Source organism: Heterodontus francisci, chromosome 3 (genome assembly GCF_036365525.1).
Source record: "Heterodontus francisci isolate sHetFra1 chromosome 3, sHetFra1.hap1, whole genome shotgun sequence".
Classification (NCBI taxonomy): domain Eukaryota; kingdom Metazoa; phylum Chordata; class Chondrichthyes; order Heterodontiformes; family Heterodontidae; genus Heterodontus; species Heterodontus francisci.
Window position 1 is genome coordinate 94577746 of NC_090373.1, and position 26351 is coordinate 94604096.

Sequence of the window (26351 nt, forward strand, 5' to 3'; positions counted from 1 at the left end):
AGAATACCATGTAATACAAACAGAATTTGACTTATTTAGCCATTATAAATAAGTAGCCCAGGTATACATTTATATTAAAAGTATAAGAACTCCTTGACATAAAACTGTACTTCTCTATTTTGCTATGAGCAGCACCCTGGGAGATTTGCTAGTTAATATACTGAAAACAGTATACATTTCCTGTCAGTCAAACTTGAGGCATCACACTTCTCCTGCCATATTCTCCTGCCTTTTGTTTTGTGCACAACACTGCCTGTCTCTTATATCAGTTATGATACTGAAGGCAACACAATTGTGGCTCAAATTTTACATCCATGAAACACCAACAAATCTGAACTCCGTAGCTAGGAGTATAAGAATCAAAAGAAAACAACCTGGCTAGGAACTGTTTAGGACATATGAAATCAATGAATCAAACATGAGCTGCCAGATGAATAAACCAAAGGAAGAAGTTGTTCCAATCAAATCACTCAAGATTTTGTAAAGCTTGATTGAGCCACCATTTTGGATTTTTCCTTTGCTGAAAAGTTATAGGAACCAAGAGCCCAGTGCTATAAGTCAATGGTAACATGAAAAAAGAGTTGAGTGTCAAGAAAAAGACAATATGACAAATGAGAAATATCAATTAATTGCGTGGAAACTTGCATTAAACTATTAACGGAAAAAAATCCTGCAGTTAACTTTTTAAAAAACTGGCAGCCAAGATGGCCACCGCAACTTGCATCTGAAACACATTTTCACATTCCAAGGCCTCCAACAGGAGATACATATCTGATGAGCCTGGACCCAAAACAATGGATTGCTCTAAGTGATTGAATTACATAAGATTGCTTCATTAATATGGCATTCAAGGCCATCCTGACACATTGACTTTAAAAGAGCAAACCCCTCCAAGTGTAAATATTGGCATCCTGGACCTGGGGAGATGGACATTCCTAACCTTGAATCTCATTAAAGGTTCCAGAAAATACACTGAGGCAGTCATGTGACCATCTGCCCATCTCTGTGAAAGCTGGGAGTTTCCTCGAACAAGGAGAGACAAGCAGCAACTGAGACTGTGCAGCAGCAGAAAGGCCGTGTGCCTCTCTCTCTCTCCCTCTCCAGATAACACGACAAGTTTCAAAACCATCTATGAATGTGGACCCTCCAAGCCTACAGATTGCTACAGACAGGGGCCAGGGGAAGAGAGCCACCTACAAGTCTGCCTCCAAGAAAACCCTGAGCCAAGCGGGCAGCACAAAGTGCACTTTAACCAGTCAAAGATTTCAAGAATACAATTTCAGCCGGAAGACCACAGAAACACCCAACCTCACAGACTGTATTTAATTTTTATTTATTCTGAACTCTAATCCAACCACAAAATTTACTTCTCACTCTGTAGTCTACTTATGTGTGTGATTCTCATGTGAATGTGTGCATGAATGTGTAGTGTATTTTTATTATTATTTTATTTGGATCAGGTTTAGATTGTTCAGTATAATATACTCCCCTCTTTCTTGTTTAAACTCAAGAAAACCTGTCTGATTTAGTTCTTTCACGATCATGTTAAAGGAAAAAGGTAAAACACTCAGAGGTGGTAAGCACAACCACTGTTTAAAAAGGAATAAATACTGTTGCAGTCAAATAAAAGGAAGGGCAAGAGGGGAACCTGTGACCCCCGCCCCCCCACCCACTACTCACCTGGCCGCAATGGAAATTTGGGGGCTCTAGTCTGTGATCGTAACCCAATGACAAACGAGAAATTGGAAGTGGGGAAACCAAATTGATCCCTTGTTTAAAAAAAATTTTTTAAACTTCAATACAAGTTTTTTTGTGGTTTTCACTGCCAGAATACTAACATGTCCACATTCGAGGCCAGTACCTTCCTAAGCCAGAGTGAAGTAACTTGGACAGGTTAAAGGCCCTATCTATTGAAGAGTTGAGGGATGTAGCTGAGCAGTTGGGGATGAATCTCTGTTCAAAAGCTAGGAAATCCAAAATCCAAAGACTTGTGGACATTTTCTACTTGATCCTGAAGATTCAGGAACCGGGTTAGAGTCAGAAGTAGACAGGGGAATGTTAGCAAAGATACAGTTAGAACAGAGGAGACTAGAATTAGAATTCCAGAGAGAGAAAGAGCAGAGAGAGTGTCAAGAAAGGGAAGAAGAAAGGGAAAAGAAGGAACTTTTCAGAAGGAGAAAGGGGAAAGAGAGTTAAGGTGGCTTGAATTAACTAGGGGAAGAACCAATACACCTTGTGAAGGCACGGCTAGTGAGGAAGCTACCCCTAGCTTAGGACCGTGTGCAGATCTCTTAAAGTTCTCCCATTTGATACCAAAGTTCAATGAGGGGGATGTGGATGCATTTTTCGTCATTTTTGAAAAGCTTGCAAGACACCTGAAATGGCTGGCCAGAAGCTGGACGCTGTTATTACAAAGCAAGCTAACAGGAAAAGCCAATGAGATTTATTCACTGTTTTCAGATGAGAGTTTATCTGATTATGAGATGACTAAAAATGCTATCCTGGGGTCATATTAGCTAGTACTGGAAGCGTACCGCCAGAAATTCTGAACCCTCCGGAAGCAGCCTGACCAAATTTACCTAAAGTTTCAAAGAGTTAAGCAACTTGATTTTGACTAGTGAATATGGGCACTTAAGATACAGCCCACATATTTTCTATTAAAACCCACGTAGAAGAACAAAAGATTCAAAGAGCCAGGCAGGTCGCAGTTCTGGCTGATGAGTTTACCCTTGTACGCAAGCCTTTATCCCAAGGAAACCCTTCCCTACTCACCCCTACAAACCTGATAAGGATAAAAGATGAGAGGGTGATAGGAGCCACAACAGCCATGGGCAAGAAGGGAAAGCAGGACATATAGGGGGCCCTCCTCAGGCTAAAAGGGACAGTGCTGATAGCAGGAGTGACACAGGAAGACCTGTGTGTTTCCACTATAACAAAGCAGGTCACCTCTGAGCTGACTGCTGGAAGTTATGGGGAAAACCTGTAGGATTAATCAGGAAGCATCAGACCAGGGCAGGAGAAAGGGCCCTGGTGGAAAGCACAGCAGAGCAGGCTGTGGCTTCAACTGCAGTAGTAAGACTCAGTAAACATACTGCTGAGTGTGGGAAAATTTAACAAAATCTCTGAAAGTTACCAGGAATTTATGTCCCAAGGAAAAATGACCCCATACTCCTCAAGTGGGGCAAGCAAGCCTATAGTCATACTTGGGGATACAGGGGCTACCCAATCCCTTCTGCTGGGAAAAGGCATGACTTTTCCCACAGAGTGCAGCAAATGCTAGAGTGTTAATGAATGGTATTGGAGGGCAGTATATGCCCATACCTTTATATCGGGTGTACCTGGAGTGCAACCTAGTTTCAGGACCAGTAACCATGGGGATTTGTTTTTTTGTTCATTCATGGGATGTGGGTGTGGCTGGCTAGGCTATCATTTATTGCCCATCTCTAATTACCCTTGAGAAGGTGATGGTGAGCTGCCTTCTTGAACCGCTGCAGTCCATGTGGGGTAGGTGCACCCACAGTGCTGTTAGGAAGGGTGTTCCAAGATTTTGACCCAGCGACAGTGAAGGAATGGCGATATAGTTCCAAGTCACGATGGTGTGTGACTTGGAGGGGAACTTGAACGTGGTGGTGTTCCCATGCATCCGCTGCCCTTGTCCTTCTAGGTGGTAGAGGGCGCGGGTTTGGAAGGTGCTGTCAATGGAGCTTTGGTGAGTTGCTGCAGTGCATTTTGTAGATTGTCCCTAGTTTACCTGCAGATGGAGTCAACCTGCTCCTAGGTAATGCTCTGGTGGGGCAAAGGTGGTAGCTTCCCCAATAGTTTTAGAGAGACCAAAAGAGGTCAGGGAGACAGAGCAGTTGCAGGAGAAGGTCCCCTGCATTTTTCCTGACTGTGTGATGACCTGGTCCATGGCCAAACAAGCTCCCTCAGAGTAGGCTGAACTGTCACTGAATCACACACACAGACAGATGACCCTACTGTCTGGTTATCTGAAAGCTTCTTTGGAAAGTTAGAGGACCAAAAGGATGGGTTAAACAGATCTTCCCTAGTTGAGGCTCAACAAACCAACTATTTAGTGGTGCCGAGGTACCTTAAAGAAATACTAAGAATAGCCCACGAACTTCCAATGTCTGGACATGTCGGTGTACGAAAAACCCAAGCACACATAAGACAGCATTGTGACTGGCCAAAACTCCACAAAGATGTGGTGGTGGTCTGAAAAGCTTGCCACATGTGCCAAATTGTGGGGAAGCCCCAACCTGCAATAAAACCTACACCCCTAATTCCTATAGCGGCTTTTGGGGAACCCTTCAGCAGAGTGCTGGTGAATTGTGTGGGACCCCTGCTGAAAACAAAAGGAAGCTACCAGTATCTTCTCACCATTATGGATGTGGCTACCAGATTCCCTGAGGCCATTCTCCTAAAAACTATTGCTGCCAAAGTAGTGGTGGAGGGGTTAACCCAATTCTTTACCCAATGTGGGCCGCCTGCTGAGATCCAGTTGGATCAGGGCACGAAGTTCATGTCTAGAATAAGTCATGGGTAATCTGGGCATAACCCATAACCCAAGTAAAATCCTCAGCCTACCACTGACAGTCACAAGGGGCTTTTGAACAGTACCATCATACCCTAAAGACAATGATCAGGGATTACTGCTACAAGTACCCCCAAGACTGGGACAAAGGGCTGGGATTTCTCCTGTTTGCCACCAGAGACTCACCCAATGAGTTCACCAGCTTTAGTCCCTTTGAATTAGTTTATGGACATGAGGTGAGAGGTCCTCTTAAACTAATCAATGAGAAGTTTTTGGGACACAGGGATGAGTCTTCCATGTTAGACTACATTTCTATGTTCCGGGAGCAGTTCACGAGCAGACAGGCAGACAAACATGCCAAGGCCAGAACATTTCGGCCTGGAGACCATGTATTAGTATTACTCCCAATTCAGGGTGAACACCTGAAAGCCCGGTTCAGTGGCCCATACTGAGTGGCAAAAAGTATGAGCCAGGTAAATTATTTGATTGACACCCCAGACCGAAAGAAAAAAAACAAAGGTTGTGTCACATTAACATGTTAAAACAATATCACAGCTGGGAAGGGGACAGACAAGCACAGGTCTGTCAGACAGTCAGGAAGGAAGGGGATGAAAAGAATAGCAAGGACAGGTTAGAGGGCCGGGAGGATTCCCAAATGGAACCGCCTATTGTCCAGTTAACCAACACTAAAAATGTTTGAAAAATTAGACACCCCACTCCCCTACTTTAATGCAGAGCAAAGAGGCTGCTAACCAAGGCTGCTGACAGCATTTACAGAAACCTGCAGGAACAAGGAAAGTGCCCAAAAAGGCAAACCAACAGTGAGGGAGATGCCTCACCTAATTGAAGTGCCACAGGGGAGTGCAGAGAAAGCTGGAAAGACACCTGTGAGTGGTAATGTCCCAGAGAACATGGGGTAGATTAGCAAATAGACCCTCCCCACAGTAAAAGGAAAACAAAATTTCCCTAAACAACACTTGTGTGACTCTCCAGAAAACCAGAAGTGAGGTCAATGTGATCTAACCATTGAAGAGCCCAATGATCAGGTTCCAAACCCCAAGCTAAACAAATCCAACAATTTCAATTCAGAATTCAGCAAGAACGGGCTCAGAGGAAATCTCAGACACTTCACAAAGGCTAAAAAACAATCTATCTCCCACTGTCACTATAGGGAGAAAAATTATCAAGGTGCTGGAACCTCAATGGTTGGAGCCACATTACAGAAAGAAACAATGTATTCACTGACGCATTGTCCAGTGTCCAAGCCAACACAGAAAAAAATCAAATCTCCAAAAAAAAAATCAAATCAGCATTGCTGTTACAGACAAAGCCAGCTGCAGCAATTCTAAGATTAATGGGTGAATTTGAGGAGTGGGGGAGAAGCGGGGAGGGGAGGGGTGGGGGGGGTAAGAAGCGGGGAGCGGTGGCGGGGGGGAGAAACGGGGAGCGGGAGGGGGGAGTAAGAAGCGGGGAGCGGGCGGTGGGGGGGGGGGTGGAGAAACGGGGAGCGGGCAGCCTGCAGTCAGTGGCCGAGCGGTGCAGGGGGGTGGGGAGGAGGAGAGTGTTTTCCTGTGTACTGCTCTCCGGATGTGCCGCGCACCCACCAGCACCAACGACTTCGGCTGCTCTCTCACTCCACTCCACCACCCCCCCCCCCACCCCCGCTCTCTCCACCCCACCACCCCCCCCCCACCCCCGCTCTCTCCACCCCCCCCCCGCTCTCTCCACCCCCCCCCGCTCTCTCCACCCCCCCCGCTCTCTCCACCCCCCCCGCTCTCTCCACCCCCCCCCGCTCTCTCCACCCCCCCCCGCTCTCTCCACCCCCCCCGCTCTCTCCACACCCCCCCGCTCTCTCCACCCCCCCGCTCTCTCCACCCCCCCCCGCTCTCTCCACCCCCCCCGCTCTCTCCACCCCCCCCGCTCTCTCCACCCCCCCCGCTCTCTCCACTCCCCCCCGCTCTCTCCACCCCCCCCGCTCTCTCCACCCCCCCCCGCTCTTCTCCACCCCCCCCGCTCTCTCCACCCCCCCCGCTCTCTCCACCCCCCCCCGCTCTCTCCCACCCCCCCCGCTCTCTCCACCCCCCCCCGCTCTCTCCACCCCCCCCGCTCTCTCCACCCCCCCCGCTCTCTCCACCCCCCCCGCTCTCTCCACCCCCCCGCTCTCTCCACCCCCCCGCTCTCTCCACCCCCCCGCTCTCTCCACCCCCCCGCTCTCTCCACCCCCCCGCTCTCCCCACCCCACCCCCTCTCCACCCCACCCCCTCTCTCCACCCCCCCCGCTCTCTCCACACCACCCCCTCTCTCCACACCCACCCCCTCTCTCCACACCCCCCCCCTCTCTCCACACCCCCCCCTCTCTCCACACCCCCCCCTCTCTCCACACCCCCCCCGCTCTCCACACCCCCCCCTCTCTCCACACCCCCCCCCTCTCTCCACACCCCCCCTCTCTCCACACCCCCCCCTCTCTCCACACCCCCTCCCCTCTCTCCACACCCCCCCCTCTCTCCACACCCCCCCCTCTCTCCACACCCCCCCCTCTCTCCACACCCCCCCCTCTCTCCACACCCCCCCCTCTCTCCACACCCCCCCCTCTCTCCACACCCCCCCCTCTCTCCACACCCCCCCCCTCTCTCCACACCCCCCCCTCTCTCCACACCCCCCCCGCTCTCCCCACCCCCCCCGCTCTCCCCACCCCCCCCGCTCTCCCCACCCCCCCCGCTCTCACCCCACCCCCCCCGCTCTCTCCACCCCCCCCGCTCTCTCCACCCCCCCCGCTCTCTCCACCCCCCCCGCTCTCTCCACCCCCCCCGCTCTCTCCACCCCCCCCGCTCTCTCCACCCCCCCCGCTCTCTACTCCACCCCCCCCCGCTCTCTCCACCCCCCCCGCTCTCTCCACCCCCCCCGCTCTCTCCACCCCCCCCCCGCTCTCTCCACCCCCCCCCCCCCCGCTCTCTCCACCTTCCCCCGAGCTCTCTCCTCCTCTCCCCCACCCGCTCTCTCCACCTCCCCCCCCACTACCCGCTCTCTCCACCTCCCCCCCCCCAACCACCCGCTCTCTCCACACCCCTCCCACCCGCTCTCTCCACAGCACCCCCCCTCACCCTCGCTCTCCACACCCGCACTCACCCTCGCTCTCCACAACCCCCTGCTCTCTCCACACTTCCCCACAAACCCCCCCCAACCCCGCTCTCTGCTGCTGAATTTATATGCACACAAGCCTCCCTGCACTCTTGATCGTTATAATTCTCTTTCTTCCTCCCACAACCGATCACTGCTGACTTATATGTACAGCTTACATGAACTGACACCATCTGTTGCCCGAAATAGCTCTTTCCCTATCAGATTTTATTTTTATCCTGATGCACTGAAGCATTTTCCTTAAAGGATTGTGCATCACATCAGGGATTTGCGTATGAGAATGTACACTTACTAAAGCCTGAAGAAAAGTTGCAATCAATAAATTTATAGGTGCTATAAATGCCATAAGTGAGCAAAAGTCACGCCAGCTGCTTTGACCTCCAAGAAGTTCATCTAACCATGAGCTGTAGTAATAAAAACAGTATGTACTGGCTCAGACATCATTAGAAAAGAAAGAAGGAAAATGAAATACAAATATAGCTTCATGAATCTGATTGTTGTTGGCCAAATGTAATTGATGATTACTGTCTAATGATATTGCTTTGGGTCTGGTTGTTTCTTCAAACAGCTGTTTTGTTTCCTCCCAGATGGTTTGCACTGCTGGAGATTCAAATGTTTGCTGCTTTCTTACTTTACAAGTATGAGTTTACTCTGTTGGATCCTGTCCCAAAAGAGGTAAAGCAATATGAGTGGCATCCAAGCCAAGTGATAAGAGCTCAAGAATATGTGAACTATTTTTTGATAGGAATGGGCATGTTTTCTGAGAGGAGGAGGGGTGGGTGACGGCTCTAATTTACAATTTGCTGTTCCATTGTTGACAATCATACAATCAATGCAAGGAGCTGTGGTTGAGGCAGAAGAAAAAGTGGCCAGCAAGCTTATAGTCTGAAAAAGACAACCTCTGAAACATATTCTGATCTTGCATGTGGGCTATCTTCACATGCAAGATCAAAAAAAAATGTACAGTTTCAGTTCTCATTTTAAATCCACAACCATCTCCAAAACCAGTTCAGAACTAGCAAGTGGTTACCATTCTAATTCAGCTCTAATCCGCACTGGAGTGGCTACAAGATGGCAGATGTGGGAAATGGAAAAATGGCTGGTGCAGCTTGGGGTGCTCTTCTGAATTGTAGTACTTGAGGACGTACTCGGCATCTAACCACGTATGCCTGTTCGGAGTACATAATGCTGATCTAATAATAAAGCTACATCTGGCTCCTCATATCATTATTGTAATATTACTTGATTCTGTATTAGCTGACTTTTTTAAATAAAACAGCCATTCTGGAAATGCTGGTACAGTAAAAGCTGTACCATTCCACATGTCTCAAACACATTATGTAGAATCCAGGTTTATATTGCATTTGTAATTATATTCTATCAATTGTCGCTTGTGTTAGTTATATTTGTGTGGTATCTGTGAAAAGTGCATCACACCATCATAACGTGCAACACCATCTGTTGCATTATTAAATTTGTTAATTGAGATGTGATACTGATCACAGATTTTACTTTCTTTTCAGAGTCCACTTCATTTAGTCGGAACCCAACAGCCACTGGGTCCTTGCCGAGTTGAATATAAATGCCGATGACCATTATTTACTGCAAACACTGCTGTGCCTAGCCTAGCCATTGTACTCAAAAGTAGATTTGATTGATAATGTATAAAAAATAATCTTTTCCTTCCTGTACAACGTAAAAACAATAATCGTGTATCAGTGACATGTCTTGCAGAATTATGTGCATGTTAAACATAAACATTAATAATTTCACATTGAAACAATTGTTAATAGAGAAGCCCCTCATGATCAGAGAAGGGATCTGTAAAGACTGTTGAGGAAACTCAGAGAAATAATTATTCATATCCTTAACTGCCTAAGAGCACAAAAGTCTTCACCATAAAAGCTCAGATACAGGGTGAGTGCTGTGGAAACAACAAGAATGAATTAAAAACAACTTACTGCACCAGGTTTAAGAAGAAGCATTATAGGTAAAGCTGAGGAATATATGCCATTTCACCACTCTAACAAAGATGTAAATTTCCTACAAACTCTATGGACAGGACTACCCATAAGTGAATACAATAATAGATTCTTCCACCAAGACTGCAGAAACATTACACACAGTCAGAAAGATCAGAAACCTTCTAATGCAACGGGTGTGAGTTATTTAGCATTGTGGAGACAAGCCACCAAATTACTTATTAATTACAGTTCATAAAGAAATTACATCATGGCTAACTCATTAACATCTTAGCTACCTTCCATCTCATCCTCCCTTTTCTCCCCACTTGTAATAGCACACTTTGCTTATAAAAGACACTAAAAGTAACTCTTTGTGGAAAACTGGTTTTAAAAAAAAGTCTTCAAGTCCAGCATGGACTTGGTGGGCCAAATGGTCTCCTTCTGTGCCCTTAATGACTATAAATGTGATATTCTTGTCTGCTTTGACCTCTTCAGCATTCAACGCAACTGGCTTCTTCGACTACATATTCCCCATGGTCTATCTCAGTTGGACTGCCTTTATGGTTCCACTCCTAACTGTCCCAACATAGCCAGAACATCTCTACGAATAGCTTCACCAGTTTTTGCACTTAGTCTTCTCCTCTTCCTCATCGACACAGTGCGGCCATCCAAAGACGTAGGGTTATCTTCCAAAAACTGCTGCCAACAACATTTGTCCTTTCCACCACTTCCCTCATTGCTACAACCATTTTTGGATGTCCACCTACCCACCTGTCTGAGATTATATGATGAGTGAGACAGAATTTCCAACAGCTCGCCAATGAAAGGTGCAAATACCTTATTTTTGACCCCATCATAAACTCTGTATCCTTGACAATGATGCCATTCCATTACCTTGCTTCCTGCGTGCTCAAACCTGACTGCACGCAATGGGTTGAACTTAATGAGACCGGTGGTGGGCCCGGAAAAATGCGCCATTCGGGTTCCTCATGTGGACGGTGGCCCCACTGCAATCACGTGGCATGTGGTCATGCATAGTGCAGGTCCGCCCCAATTACGTATCAGGGGCAGGAGGCGAGTCATTGATTACGGCCTCAGATGACTGGTGCAGGTGCTGGCACCGTATTTATAGGCCTGCTAACCCTGCATTCGCTCCTGCCTTGGATTCATTGAGAGGCTACAACTGTCTGACTGGTTCCTTCCTCCTTCCCCCCCCACACCCACCGAGGAGGGCAGAAGACAATGGCTGAGGCAAGACAAAGGGTGGCCCCACAATTCATTGATGCCTCCCTGAAGGACATGAAACAGTTAATCTCGATGCACAGGAGGAATAAGTTAACTGAGACTCTGACTCATGATCTGCTTGGAGGACATTAACAACTGGACAATGCCATAAGTTAACTGAAATTATGGGTCACGAGCAGATCCTGGCAAGAATGATCTAATAAACTAACAAATTTAGGTTGAGCCAAAATCTGTTTTGTCACATGTATTTTTTCTTGTAATTCTGGATTCCAAGGATCATTGTAAGGAGGAAGGGAAGTGAAACCCTTACATCCCTGCAGATTCTCCTCCACGCTGCAAGGGAAAGATGGGAGGTTTCGTTTCCCTGCGATGGGAGGAAGATGTCCACCCACCTGACCAAGCAAATCTGGCTGGAGATCACCGAGCAGGTCAGCAGCCGTGGGGTCACCCAGCGCAACTGGGTCCAGAGCAGGAAGAGAGTCAACAACCTCCTGTGTTCTGCCAAGGTGAATGCTCTTGCCTTTCTGAGCAATGTATGTGACTATGTGGGAGTTTGTGCGACATGGGGAGGGGAGCAGCGCTGCAGCAATGCCTGATTGGCTAGGGTTTTATCTCTTCCTGACAAATGCATAGCTGCCTGTCAGCCACAGGCCATCTTCCTTCCTAGCTCACCCCCTTAATTCCCCTTACAGCGAGTGTCAGCATTAGATACCTCAGATCCCCCAGTCAGGGACGAGGGACTGACCTTCTCTAGGGCAATTAGGGATGGGCAATAAATGCTGGCCCAGCCAGTGACGCTCACATCCCATGAAAGAATTTTAAAAATGAGCAGAACTGTCATGTTGATCTGTCTGCTAATCTCAGCTATCTCCATGCTTCCTCTTGCAGGATGAGGGCCCATTACTAGGACGGAGATGGCCCAGACTGGCTGAGGACTCCCAGATCTGTGTCTACTCACCACAGCCAAGAAAGAGGCATTGGAGCTGCCAGGCACCCAGATGGGGAGATTGGAGTGCCTGCGCAAGTGTGTGAGGATTGAACCATCAGCATACACATTAATGTTGGAGACCCACATTATGCATGGTTGGCATCAGGAGATCTGCACAGCCTAAGCCACATGTCTGTGTTCTCTCAAGCAAGTTGCTGTTCACAGGGATCCGCAGCCTCGGGGACAGTCAGAGGATGCACTATCGCATGACTCTCTTGCGTCCTCCACCAGTGTAGATACTTTCATCATGGTGGGTACCCACTCGGCAATAGAATCAGGATCACAAGCTGGTGAGAGCACTGCACCGGTGCAGCTGGCTGAGGCTGAGATAGCCGAGGCCTGTGACAGTCAGAGGACTGTGGCTGGCGAGGCCCATGCTGAGCCCCAGGATGATGACGAGCCTTTGGTGTTGACAGCACAGGGCATGCTGGAGTTACAAGGAGGGAAAGGGCAACATTTGGTGGAGATGCCAGAGGCAATGCGCAGCCATTAGAGGACAATGGAAGAGTCCATCCATGCCATGACTGCTGCCATGTCTCAGGCATGTGAGCACATGGCTTCCGCCATTGAGGGGTTTGCGACTCTCTTGGAGAACCAGATCCCATAGATGTGCGCAGACCTGTACACCATCGCCTTGGCCGTGAGCTCAATGCGGCAGTGGCAAGGCAAGAGACGGAACAGTAGCCTGAAGCCTTCTCCAGCTCTTGGTCCTTCTCTGGTGGGCAGGGAGGCTCAAGACAGCCTTCAAAGAGAGAAGGAGAGGCTGCCATGCACATCTGGGGGCTCCCCTCAGGGCCCTCTGAGTGTGGACATCGGCTTATTAACCTCTCCATCAGTGCCCAGCTCCAGCAGCCGCAACACCTGACGAGAGTGCTGCACCAGTCCAAGACACCCCCAGGAAGCTGGGACCCTCCAGGCGTCAGGCAGCCAGAGGACAGCTGCCAAAGTCATCACAGGCCAAGGGGCAGCCTGCCTCCAGCCCTGCTGCTGCCACAGGGATCACACCAGGTAGGAGCATCCGCAAACGTATTAAGAGCACATAGCCGCACTTTGGGTCTCACAGGTGTAGCATATATCTTCTTTGGCCTCCTTGTCTCGGGAGACAATGGGTAAGCGGCTGGAGGTGGTCAGTGGTTTGTGGAGCAGCGCCTGGAGTGGCAATAAAGGCCAATTCTAGAGTGACAGACTCTTCTACAGGTGCTGCAGATAAAATTGTTTGTCAGGGCTGTTACGCAGTTGGCTCTCCCCTTGCACTTCTGTCTTTTTTCCTGCCAACTGCTAAGTCTCTTCGACTCGTCACTCTTTAGCCCCGCCTTATGGCAACCCTTTATGGTTGCCCGCCAGCTCTGGCGATCACTGGCAACTGACTCCCACGACTTGTGATCAATGTCACAGGACTTCATGTCGCGTTTGCAGACGTCTTTAAAGCGGAGACATGGACGGCCAGTGGGTCTGATACCAGTGGCGGGCTCGCTGTACAATGTGTCCTTGGGGATCCTGCCATCTTCCATGCGTCTCACGGCCAAGCCATCTCAAGCGCCGCTGGCTCAGTAGGGTGTATAAGCTGGGGATGTTGGCCGCCTCGAGGACTTCTGTGTTGGAGATACGGTCCTGCCACCTGATGCCAAGGATTCTCCGGAGGCAGCGAAGATGGAATGAATTGAGACGTCGCTCTTGGCTGACACACATTGTCCAGGCCTCGCTGCCGTAGAGTAAGGTACTGAGGACACAGGCTTGATGCACTCAGACTTTTGTGTTCCGTGTCAGTGCGCCATTTTCCCACACTCTTTTGGCCAGTCTGGACATAGCAGTGGAAGCCTTTCCCATGCGCTTGTTGATTTCTGCATCTAGAGACAGGTTACTGGTGATAGTTGAGCCTAGGTAGGTGAACTCTTGAACCACTTCCAGAGCGTGGTCGCCGATATTGATGGATGGGGCATTTCTGACATCCTGTTCCATGATGTTCGTTTTCTTGAGGCTGATGGTTAGGCCAAATTCGTTGCAGGCAGCCGCAAACCTGTCGATGAGACTCTGCAGACACTCTTCCGTGTGAGATGTTAATGCAGCATCGTCAGCAAAGAGGAGTTCCCTGATGAGGGCTTTCACAAAGCCTTGCTGACTATTTTTTTTATTCATTCATGGGATGCGGGTGTCGCTGGCCAGCCCAGCATTTATTGCCCTTGAGAAGGTGGTGGTGAGCTGCCTTCTTGAACCGCTGCAGTCCATATGCCTCACAGCTCCAGTGACCCGGGTTCAGTTCTGGGTACTGCTTGTGTGGAGTTTGCGAGTTCTCCCTGTGACCGTGTGGGTTTCCGCCGGGTGCTCCGGTTTCCTCCCACCGCCAAAGACTTGCAGGTTGATAGGTAAATTGGCCATTGTAAATTGCCCCTAGTGTCGGTAGGTGGTAGGGAATATGGGATTAATGTCGGAGGGGATGTGGTAGACAATATGGGATTAATATAGGATTAGTATAAATGGGTGGTTGATTGTCGGCACAGACTCGGTGGGCCGAAGGGCCTGTTTCAGTGCTGTATCTCTCTATGACTTTCCGTACTTTGGTCTTCGCTCTTAGACAGGCAAGGTTGAACAACCTGCCACCTTATCTTGTGTGGAGGAAAATTCGTTCTTCTGAAGACTTGAACGCATGTGAGTTTAGCAGGGAGAAGAAGATCCCAAACAGCGTGGCTGTGAGAACACAGCCCTGTTTCACGCCGCTCAGGATTTGAAAGGGGTCTGAGGAGGCGCCACTATGCTGAATTGTGCCTTTCATATTGTCATGGAATGAGGTGATGATACTTAGTAACTTTGGTGGACATCCAATCTTTTCTAGTAGTCTGAAGAGACCACGTCTGCTGACGAGGTCAAAGGCTTTGGTGAGATCAATGTAAGCAACGTAGAGGGGCATCTGTTGTTCGCGGCATTTCTCCTGTAGCTGACGAAGGGAGAACAGCATGTCAATGGTCGATCTGTCTGCTCGAAAGCTACACTGTGCCTCAGGGTTGACACGCTCAGCCAGCTTCTGGAGCCTGTTTAAAGCGACTCGAGTGAAGACTTTCCCCACTATGCTGAGCATGTCCTGTGGTACTGCTCCCTCGTCCCAGCACAGGCAAAGCAGTTTGTAGAGTGCTGAGAGTATAGCAGGCTTGGCACTCTTGATTATTTCAGGGGTAATGCCGTCCTTCCCACGGGCTTTTCCGCTGGCTAGAGAATCAATGGCATCACTGAGTTCCGATTTTGTTGGCTGTACATCCAGCTCATCCATGACTGGCAGAGACTGGGCTGCATTGAGGGCAGTCTCTGACAGCATTTTCCCTGGAGTACAGTTCTAGGTAGTGCTCCACCCAGCGGTCCATTTGCTTGTGTTGGTCAGTGATTGTGTCCCCCGATTTAGATTTGAGGGGGGGCGATCTTGATGGTTGGCCCAAAAGCTCCCTTAATGCCATCATACATTCCTCTGATGTTTCCGGTGTCTGAGGCCAGCTGAATATGGCTGCATAAGTGTTGCCAGTAGTCATTTGCGCAGCGCCTGGCTGTTCTTTGTGCAGCGCTTCTGGCTGCTTTAAGTGCTACGGATGTTAACTCGCTGGGGGCTTTCTTGTAGTTCAACAGTGCAATGTGCTTAGCAGCTATGACAGGTTCCAGCTCTTCAAAGTGAGATTGAAACCAGTCTGCATTCTGCTTCACACGTTTGCCATAGGTGGTCATAGCTGACTCATAGATGGTGTATCTGATGTGGGCCCACTTGGTCTCTGGATCCCCTGTGGGAGTGTTTTGAAGGGCTTTTTCAAGTGAATTTAGAAATTTATGTAACAGCTGTGGATAAGAAATTCTGTTCGTGTTGATGCGTGGGTGGCCCTTCTGCTTGGAGTGATGCAGCTTTTTTTGGTTTGAGTCTAACCTTGCTGCAAACCAGGAAGTGGTCAGTGTCGCAGTCCGCACTGTGGAAGCTGTTTGATTTGAACGCTGTTTAAGGAGGCTCGCCTTGTGACGATGAGGTCCAGCTGATGCCAACGACGTGATCTTGGGTTCCTCCAAGAAACCTGGTGACAGGGTTTAGTGTGAAAAAACGAGTTGGTGATGCAGAGGTTATGATCGGTATACAACTCAAGCAGTCTCTGTCCATTCTCATTCATCCTTCCAATGCCATAGCGCCCAAGGCAAGGAGGGCCATGAGTCATGGTTGGCCCCAACCCTGGCATTAAAGTCCCCCAGCAGGAACAGATGTTCGGTATTGGGGATGCTACTGATGATATTATGGAGTTCCTCATAGAACTGGTCTTTAGCTTCAGGTGGGGAGCAGAGTGTTGGAGCATAGATGCTGAGTAGGTGTACTGGACCAGAGGCGGTGAGCAGTTGGATGGACAGTATGCGTTCTGAGCTATTTGAAGGTGGCTCTATCATGCTGAGCAAAGTGTTTCTGATGGCGAAGCCAACTCCATGCTGTCTTGGTTCTTCAGGGTCCCTACCCTGCCAGACGAAGGTGTAATCTTGCTCTGTTAGAGATCCGCTCGCAGGGAGGGGTGTCTCCTGAAGTGCTGCAATGTCCACGTTGAGTCTACTGAGCTTGTTGTTAATGATGGTGGTCTTCCGAGAATCGTTGATTTGTGTAAGGTCTTCCGACAGGCCAGGACACATAGTTCTGACATTCCAGCTTGCAAAACGAAGGGCTGGTACCTTCTTTCCTTTTTTTGTCGTGCTGTTTGGTGCGGTGTTGCAGTCTGCTTTTCGGGCAATGACCCTGAGTTCCAAGCACCCATTGAAGCAGGTGGACTGTGGCGGGACAGAACCTTATTGACCGGGGGCTGCCCGGTTTGCGGTAGCTGACCAGTGAGATGCGATGACCTCTCCCACCGACCAAGGCAACCCATGGCGCCCAATCTCTATGCCAATTGAGCTGGACTTATAACCCGTGACTGCTGCCTTCCGTAATGTTTTGGTCGCTGTGAGGCGACTATGGAGTGACCTCTCCATGGCGCATGCCTGGGCGGATGTATGGAGGTTGTGAGTTGCCCAAGCATCGAAACCCCCCCTCTCGGCCTTCCTGGTGGGGTCCTAAGGAGTGCAGAGCACGACGTTTGGCACTGGTATGGCTGCAGGAACTGCCGGAAACATGCCAAGGGTGACACATGACCGCCTACGGGGTTCCGCTCTGGATTTTCTGTTAGGGTTTACTCCCTTAGCCTTGGACTCACCCGAGACGCCCACAAGGCAGTATATATATGGTAAAGGAGTAAAAGATCTATTGTTCAAATCGTTAGGTTTCATTGTCTAAAAGCCATGTGCTATTATGCCTTAATTGTGAGCTGCTGATCGCCGCCTTCCCCCTTAGGGCTATCCCAATGTGACCACAGCCCTCATTAACATGCCAATGTTTTAAGAGCCCTCGTTAACATATGTTCTCCCATGGTCACTAGTGCGCATTGCAGCCGCTCACAAAACAGGGACCACAAATGAGATGGAGGCAATAGAATTCCTACATTAAGGTGAGCCTTTATCTCACTCTCTGTGAATGGACACCAGGATGTCTGTAAATGAGTCATTATGACATTGTCTCTTGCCTTCATCACACTTTGCTCCACCTGTCTGGCCTCCTGCCTTTGCAACTGAGGATCTGACAGTTCTATTGTGCAGTCGCTGATGGACCTCAAAGCCCCACCTTGATGATGGCCTGCCCTCTGTTCCAGCAGTGTGAGCAAACAGACCCATCACGCATCAGTTAGCCATCCCGATACACGCCCCCCACCACACCCACACTTAGTTGCCCCTGCAGAGAACCCCGGAGCCCCTGGCAGAGCCTTTGAACTCTGGAGTCTCCGACAGAGACCCCAGAACTCTGGAGCCTCCGACAAAGCCCCTGGGACTCCGGCACCCCCAGCAAGACCCCTGGGACTCCAGAACTGCTTGCAGAACCCCCGGCAGAGCCTCTAGCAGAGTCCCCAGGACTCCGGAGACCCGGCAAAGGCCCTGGGCCCAAGACCCTCTTGCAGAACCTCAGACCCCCTGCACAGCACACAGCAACACAATCTCACAATGACCTCTTAAACCCCCCCCCCCCCCCCCTTCCTCGATGCAGCAATGCTCAAGGCTGCCTACCCATCAGGCAAGGTGATCTTTTGCCTCAGTGCCACCAGATTTCATACGAACATATGACTTAGCAGAAGTAGGCCATTCAGTCCCTTTAGTCTGCTCCGCCATTCAATAAGATCATGGCTGATCTGTTTGTGTCTCGAATTCCACACTCCCATCTACCCCCAATAACATCTGATTCCCTTGCTAACAAGAATCTATCTACCGCCACCTCAAAATTATTCAATGACCCCGCCTCCACCACCTTCTGATGCAGAGAGTTCCAAAGTCGCACAACCCTCTGAGAGACAAAATTTCTCATCTCTGTCCTAAAAGGACGACCCCTAATTTTAAATCAGTGCCCCCGAGTTATGGACTCACCCACAAGTGGAAACATCCTTTCCACATCCACCTTGTCAAGACCGTTCAGGATCTCATAAACTTCAATCAAGCCTCCCTTCACTCTTCTAAATTCCAGTGAAAACAAGCCCAGTCTGTCCAACCTTTCCTCATAAGACAACCAGCTCATTCCAGGTATCAATCTAGTAAACCTCCTCTGAACCACCTCCAACGCATTTACACCCGTCCCTAAATAAGGAGACCAAAACTACACACAATATTTGAGATGTGGTCTCACCAATACCCTGTATAACTGAAGCATAATACCCTTACTTTTATTTTCAATTCGTCTCGTAATTAAGGATAGCGTTCCATTAGCCTTCTTTATGACTTGCTGTACCTGCATACTAACTTTTTGTAGTTCATGCACTAGAACACCTAGATCCCTCTGCATGCCAGAGTTCTGCAGTCGTTCTGCATTTAAGTAATACTCTGCTTTTTTATTTTTCCTGCCAAAGTGAATAACTTCACATTTTCCTAGTGCCAGAATTTTGCCCACTCACTCAACCCATCTATATCGGTCTGCAAGCTCCTGATGTCCTCTTCACAACATACTTTCCTACCTATCTTTGTGTCATCTGCAAATTTAGCAACCATGCCATCGCTCCCCTCATCTAAGTCATTGATATAAATTGTGAAAAGTTGAGGCCCCAGCACAGACCCCTGCAGGACTCCACTCGTCACATCCTGCCAATTAGAAAAGGACCCATTTATGTACACTCTCTGTTTTCTGCCAGCCAGCCAATCTTCTAAACATGCTAATGTGTTACCTCCTACACCATGAGCACCTACCTTGCGCAATAACCTTTTATGTGGCACCTTGTCAAATGCCTTCTGGAAATCCAAGTACAGTCTGTCAGCTGGCTGCCCTTTATCCACAGTGCATGTTACTCCTTCAAAGAACTGGTCATGAATCCGGTGGCATGCAAGTGCCACCTGCCATTCACATATTCGCTCACCCATCATTGAGTCACTTCTAATTATATTTTAATGCATATAAACTAGCATTTCAGCAATTTAAAATAGGTTCCCATTGCATTGTGGCGGCAATGCCGCCATTGTGCTTTCCTGCCACCGACAAAATCTGGAACCAACGTCATTATGCTGGATTTCCAGGTGGATGGTTGCGTTGCGATTCTCTGTCCCCCTACACCACCATACTTGCCCTCAATGGCCACATTAAATTCAGCCCAATGTTGTCATTCTGTTAATCCAAAGATGAACTTCAAACTCCATATTCCGCCCATTAACAAAACTGCTTACTTTCACCTCTGTTCCTCCCCTGCTGCTAAAATCTTAACCATGTCTTTGTCACATTTTGACTTCCCCAACATTCTGCTTGCCAACTTACCAAGCTCCTCGAGCTTAAAATAATTCAGACCTCCACTAGCTATTCACTCCCATCTTCTCTGACCTACATTGGATTCCTGTTGTCCAGCAGATCAGATCTAAAATCCTTGCCCTCCTATACTAATTGTAACACAAACTCACCTCACCTCAAAACCACAAGCTTCTTCAGCTTTACATCCCCTTTCAAATCCTCCAGTCCATTGATTCTGGTGTCCTATACATTCCCCCACACATACATTCCTTTTGCTTCACTTTCGGTGACAGATTTCAGCACATTGGCTCTACTCCTTGGAACTTACTCCCCAAATCATTCCACTTCACTACCTCCCTCCTCGCCTTTAAAAACCTTGTCCAAACACAACTTTTCGACCAAGCTTTTGATCATCTCTTCTAACCTGCTCACAATGGCTAGGTGCATGTTGCTTCTCCTCTGAAAAGCACTTTGTAATTTTTTTCTTCCAATTAAATATGCAAGTTGTAATTTTTGTTAGTGGATATTTTCATTAGAATTAGGTTATTCAAAATATATAAGTCTCTTCCTTTGCCTAGCCCACTGGGCCAAACGTCCCCCTGCCCTAAACCTGAATTCGCATCTTTCGCTACTTTTTTTTCCCATCTCCCCATTGCACTGTCCGGTTTCTATTTATTCATGAGATACATCTTCTGTTCCATGAACCCTATCTCCACCAAATTTATGACCATTCCATTTCCCTTGCTGGCCTCCATGTTAGCTGATATTTTTAATGGTTCCCTCTCTTCAGGTGCAGTCCCCTTCACCTCCAAATCCACCATCATCAGTCCACTTCAAAAAGACCATCCTTGCCCCTCCCATCCTTGCGATCTGTTTCCCCATTTATGCCTATCTCTCCTGCAACTCCTTGTTTGAACCCCTCCAATCAGATTTCAACCCCCCCCCCCCCCCCCCACAGTACTGAAATGGCCTTTATGAAAGTTACAAATGATATCCTGAGACTGTGACAGTGGTAAACTATCCCTCTTCGTGCTTCTTGACCTGTCTGCAGCCTTTGTCACAGTTGACCACACCATCTTCCTCCAACACCTCTGCTCTATTGTCCAGCTTGGTGAGACTGCACTCGCCTGTTTCCCCTCTAATCTATCCAGTCGTACTCTGAGAATCGCCTGCAATGATTGCTCTTCCCGCTCCTGCGCCATTACCTGTGGAGTTCTCCCCAAGGCTCTATCCTTATACCCCTCCTATTTTTCATTTACATGCTATCCCTCAGTGACATCATCCAAAAACACACAAGTTTCCCAGCTCTACCTCACCACCACCTCCCTCGACCCATCCACTGACTATAATTTGTCACACTGCTTGTTTGACGTCCAGTACTAAATGAGCAGAAATTTCCTCCAACTAAATATTGGGAAAACTCTGTTCCCTTGCCACTGACTCCCTCCTATCCCTGGAAATGGTCTGAGGTTTAACCAGATTGTTTGCAACCTTGGTGTCATATTTGATCCCCAGATGTGTTTCCAATCACATATCCACTCCATCACCAAAACGACCAACGTCCATCTCCATAACATTGCTTGGCTCTGCTTCTGCCTCTGCCTCAGTTTATCAGGAGCAGGAGGAGTTGGTCATTCAGTCCTTTGAGACTGCTCTGCCATTTGCTAAGATCATGGATGATGATCTACCTCAACTCCACTTTGCCGCACCATCCCCGTATCCTTCGATTCTTTTCCTATCCAAACATCGATCTGTCTTGAATATACTCAATGACTGAGCATCCACAGGTCTCTGGGTAGAGAATTCCAAAGATTCACAACCCTTCAAGTGAAGAAATCTCTCATTTTAGACCTAAATGGCCAACTCTTTCGTCTGAGACCGTAACCCCTGGTTCTAGATTCCCCAATCTACTGCTGAAAACCCTCATCCATGCCCTTATTACCTCTTGACTATTCCAATGGACTCCTGGGCAGCCTCCAATCTTCCACCCTCCACAAACTTGAGCTCATCTAAAACTCTGCTGCCTGTACCCTAATTGGCACCATCTCATTCACCTATCACCACTGCGCTCACTGGTCTACAATGTCTCGGTCCAGCAACACCTCATTTTTAAAATTCTCATTGTTTTCAAATCCCTCTATAGCCTCTGAAAGCTACTGTAGCCCGACAACCCTCTGAGATATTCTGGCCTCTTGCACATATCCAATTTTAATCGCTCCACCATTGGTGGCTGTGCCTTCAGTTGTCTAGGCCCTAACCTCTGTAATTTCCCTCCCAATACCTCTCCACCTCTCTTTCCTTGAAGACGCTCCTTAAAACCTAATATCCTGACCTAATATCTCTTTATGTGGCTTGGAGTCAAATTCTGTTTAAAAACACTCTTGTGCAGCACCTTGGGATGTTTTGCTACATTTAAGGTGCTCTGTATACGCATGTTGTTGGGGGTTAATATGGACAAGTGTGAGATACTGCACATTGTATCCTGTTTGCATCACCAAGACGAGACTCATTTTCAGCTTGAAATGTGAGAAAGAACTTGGATTTTACTACCTTGAAAGGAGGCAACTGAGAGGAGATCTTAAAGGTATTAAAGTAGTAAAATATATTGTAGGTGAAGTAGTAAATAAAGCCTATTGTTCCTTACAAACATATTATTGTTGGTTCTTTGACCCAATGTCTGAAACATTAATCTTATTGAAAATAAATTAAAATATAAGTCTGGAGAAAAATATTTTTGAAGTGATCTATATTCTACATGCCAGCAATGGCGAAGAGGTTGAACCCAATGTATTTAATTTTTTCAACAATACTATTTAAAATTGTTTATTTGCCACAAACCTTGGCAATTTTTAAGAATCTGATGGGAGTTAGCTTCCAATTGCTACTCTTTTTATCCAAAAGCAAAATACTGCTGATGCTGGAAATATGAAATAAAATCAGAAAATGCTGAAAGTAGTCAATAGGTCAGGCAGCATCTGTGGTTTTAACGTGAACACTATTATCTTATGCCCAACCTAGCTGTAATTAAAATTCCAGAAATGTAACAGTACAAAGACACCTGAAAAAGGGGCAATTTAAAGTAACAATAACCTGCTTGTTGCTACAGGCACTCCCTTGTGTGGAATGAGGCCATACACGCCAACTAGGGTTTCCTACCACCCCCAGCATTGCTGTTGGCAACTTGGGAGAAAAGGTTTGTTCAGAGGTGACCTACTTGCTTTTCGTTGCCCATAATTTTATTTAGAGACTCAAAACTCAAGGGTTGATCTTATTAAATGCTGTAGCAGCCAATCAGCTGTTGTCGCCTTGCTGTCACGTGATTGTAACATCACGGGAACAAACCTCCAGGAATACTTCCAACCGCAGCTGGCAACCTTTTTCCCAGTCTCAGCTGAAGTTAAAAGGTTGTTGGAAAGATAAACTAATTCCCTGTAGGCCAATGCTAATCCAGCTAACAAAATTCGTTTTGCCGTTTTCAGTTTTCACAACTACCTGAATTTTCGTAATCTGATTTTTTTTGTTCAATCCAATTTTTTTTTATCCCAATGATCTTTATCAACCTTTCACTGAATTGTGCAAAATTTATAATGCAATGGAGATTATGTGGAGACACACATTGAGTAAACCTTGCAGGTCCCAGTTTGCAACGAAAGAGTTTAGCTGAAAATGAAGCTGATGTTTTGTTTTTCTCCCTTGCAGTGGAAGCTGAAGTTGTTTTCTGGGTTTCTCCAGCAGCAGTGGCCGCTTCGGGAGACACTGTCAGAAGCGGCAGCTGCCAAGGTGACCCGCTGCCGCTTCGCTTAGAGGCTGCAGACATATTGCACAGGGGTGGGAGGCAGCTCTGAATGCGCGGCATATTTTGGTTTCGTTTTATCTTTAACAACTTACTGTCAGGCTCTGATCTTTTTTTGGGTGGGGTTGGGGGTGGGGAGTCCAAACCAGCCGTTTGTTTTGCTGCTTCAGCCAGTTTTCTGTTTTAAAGATGCATTTACAATAATCTCCTGATTTAGGTTCTTTTCAGATCGTGTGTCTGATCTGATCCGGTGTGGTTACAATGAGCAGGGAGGAAGGCGGTGAGCAGCGCCCTGCCCGGAGCACTCAGTCTCTGCCAGCCAAGTTCGTGCTGACGGCCTGCGCTGCCGGCGTGGCAGAAACAGGTGGAACACTTTTTATATCGGTACTAAAATGTGTTTTTATTAACAATCCACCATCGTCAGCTTGTCGAACCAAACAAATGCAACAAACTCTTGGCTTGATGACACCCACAAACACACAGAAACCACTGAAATCCAGGGGGAGGGGAGATTTGTGGAGCATTTGGTTATGGCCATGAGAGTTATTGGATGTTGGAGAAGTTCAGGTTGGAAGTCAGCAAATTTATCACCGATCTGAGCTGGGCAAATATAGGCCCATTAATCTACCATCGAAAGTGGATATAATAGTGGAAACTATCTAAGGAATAGACTGAAGAAGAATTGTACTGAACTGAGAAAGTGCCAACTTAGATTTAGAAGAAATATTCTGCTCAACAAACTCCTGGCATCTTTGAAAACATTATATGAGATTTGCTATGATGTATAAATCATAGACATATCCATTTCTATATATTTGGACTAAGAAGCCTTTTGATAAGTCTGATGAAAAATATTTCTAATAAAGCTAAAAAGTAGGACTAGATAAAAGAAATAGAAACCTGAGTGTGAAGTATTAGATGGAGTATTAAAGAGGAGTATTAATGTTTGAAGCCTTTTGTTAGGTATAATAGCGATTTTGAAACAACAACCAATGATAAACCTGTCAAATTCATAGGGAGAGTGGGAGGGAAAGGGATGTAAATAATTTGCATAAAGATTTGGAACTGTTATTCAAGTGGGCAGACTTAGCACTCATGAATATAAAGCAAGCAAAAAATTGAGTGATGTAAATATAAAGTGAAGGGCATAGAATTGGCACCGGGAGACTTAAAAAGAGACCCAGAAATAGAAGACTTGTCAATTTCAAGGTTGGGACAATGTGGAGAGCCAATTATAAATGCAAATATAATGTTGTGATCCACAGCCGGAAGTTAGAGTAAGGAGAGAATTAGGGTGGTCATTTGTCCAATTTTATACCAGACAGTCTGGTTTTTAGCTGGTCTGTCCACTGGCTGGTATCGGACACCTTTAAGTCTGGTATACTAGATCAGGACGGAAGAATCATTTAAAGGGGCATGCATCTAAAGTAATTTAGCAAAATACAGGAATTTAAAAGACAATGACTAGCCAGGAGTACACTGTGATTCAGTTTGCTGTTCTCATGAATGCTTTTCCCTTGAACTTGATCCAATATACTCACAAACACCAGTGATTCTGGTGCATTTTTAATTGTGGGCCCGTGATTGTGTCATCTCTGTGCGTGAAGACGTTATCTTCGTGCGTGGTTACGTCGTCTCCATGTGCGGTGACTTAGAAAAATAGGAGCAGGAGTAGGCCATTCGGCCCCTCGAGCCTGCTCCGCCATTCGTTATGATCATGGCTGATCATCCAACTCAGTAGCCTGTTATAGAAACATAGGATTCTTTCGCACTGCACTGCAGCACTGCTGCTCATCTGGGTTTAGTGTCCAGTATTCTTGGCTTCCAGCAGTGGCCATCCTAGAGAGAGTAGGCAAAGCTTTCGGGAGCGTGGGCTGAGATTCCAGAAGCACTTGTTGAATGCGGGGTGATGAAATGTTGGGTGCAAAGAGGATCAAGTCAAAAGAGCAGATGATGAATACTGTAAAGATTACAGAAATAGGGAAAGGTGAGACGTTAGGGAGACTTTGAAAATACACATGCTCTACAACTGCTTTGGCCATTCAAAGTTTGTGAAACATCTCAGACATTTTTATTGTGATTTTTATTGTCTCATTTGCAACACTGATAAGAAAAAGGATGTTGGTTCTAGCCCAGTCCCGGAGATTTACATGAGCAAACCAAATATGATGAACCCGAGAGTGCTTTGGGAAATTTTCTATGTTAAAGGTGCTATATAAATACAAGTTGTTATTGCTGTCAAAAGAACGAACTTGTATTTATATAGCATTGTACCATGTATTCCTGATGTCCTCACGTGTATTACAGCTAATAGATTAGTTTTGAAATGCAACATTTGTTGTTCTGAAAGCAACATATGACGTTGATATAATGTTCACAAAGCTGCTATTATTTAGAGGTTTGTTGCTGATTTGGGTTTATCTTATCTATACCATAAATGGGTCAGATGAATTTTATTAGCACTGTTATTTGATTTTAATACCAGAGCAACTGAGAGTTCGTGAATGTGACTATGCGTTGAATTTTCTTCTAGCAAATATATTCCGCATTTTGGGAGAGTTTTAATTTATATCTGTGACATTTGGTTTTAAATTGGGAAATGTTAGGATTAGTGAAAATGCAAATATAACTTTAAGCCAGTGACAGTTTTTAAGATGTGATTAAGATTGTTATCCTTGCACCCCCATCAAGCAGAGGAGAAAAGAATGTCCAGGACTCATTCTCAATTTACTTGGTTGATTCGAGTTGTCTAATACTATGTAATGTTTCTATGGGGAAAACTGGGGTAAAAATTGTTGTATGATTGCCTTTGAGTGATGTCACTCAAAGAGTGATGAAGATCTTAGTATGCCGATGAGCTAAGTACCGGGATGCAGTTATGTGACTACTTGCCAGAGTCACTC

At 47.1% G+C, this 26351-nt stretch overlaps 2 protein-coding genes across 6 annotated transcripts in view; both read left to right on the plus strand.

Moving 5' to 3' along the window:
* Positions 1 to 11085, plus strand: part of cyp39a1 (cytochrome P450, family 39, subfamily A, polypeptide 1) — a 46252-nt gene extending 35167 nt beyond the window's left edge. For all 3 annotated transcript variants that reach the window (XM_068024626.1, XM_068024636.1, XM_068024645.1), the window contains 2 exons: positions 8260 to 8347; positions 9196 to 11085. In XM_068024626.1, the coding sequence (XP_067880727.1) occupies positions 8260 to 8347; positions 9196 to 9264 (157 nt within the window). In that variant the 3' untranslated portion in view covers positions 9265 to 11085. The remainder of the gene's footprint in view (positions 1 to 8259; positions 8348 to 9195) is intronic.
* An 11903-nt stretch (positions 11086 to 22988) lies between these two features.
* Positions 22989 to 26351, plus strand: part of slc25a27 (solute carrier family 25 member 27) — a 31964-nt gene continuing 28601 nt past the window's right edge. Inside the window, exons 1-2 of one of the 3 annotated variants that reach the window (XM_068024672.1) lie at positions 22989 to 23059; positions 23666 to 23812. In XM_068024672.1, the coding sequence (XP_067880773.1) occupies positions 23710 to 23812 (103 nt within the window). In that variant the 5' untranslated portion in view covers positions 22989 to 23059; positions 23666 to 23709. Of the gene's footprint in view, positions 23060 to 23354; positions 23436 to 23589; positions 23813 to 26351 lie in introns of those variants that run through there. The other 2 variants (XM_068024656.1, XM_068024664.1) reach the window with 2 other exon arrangements.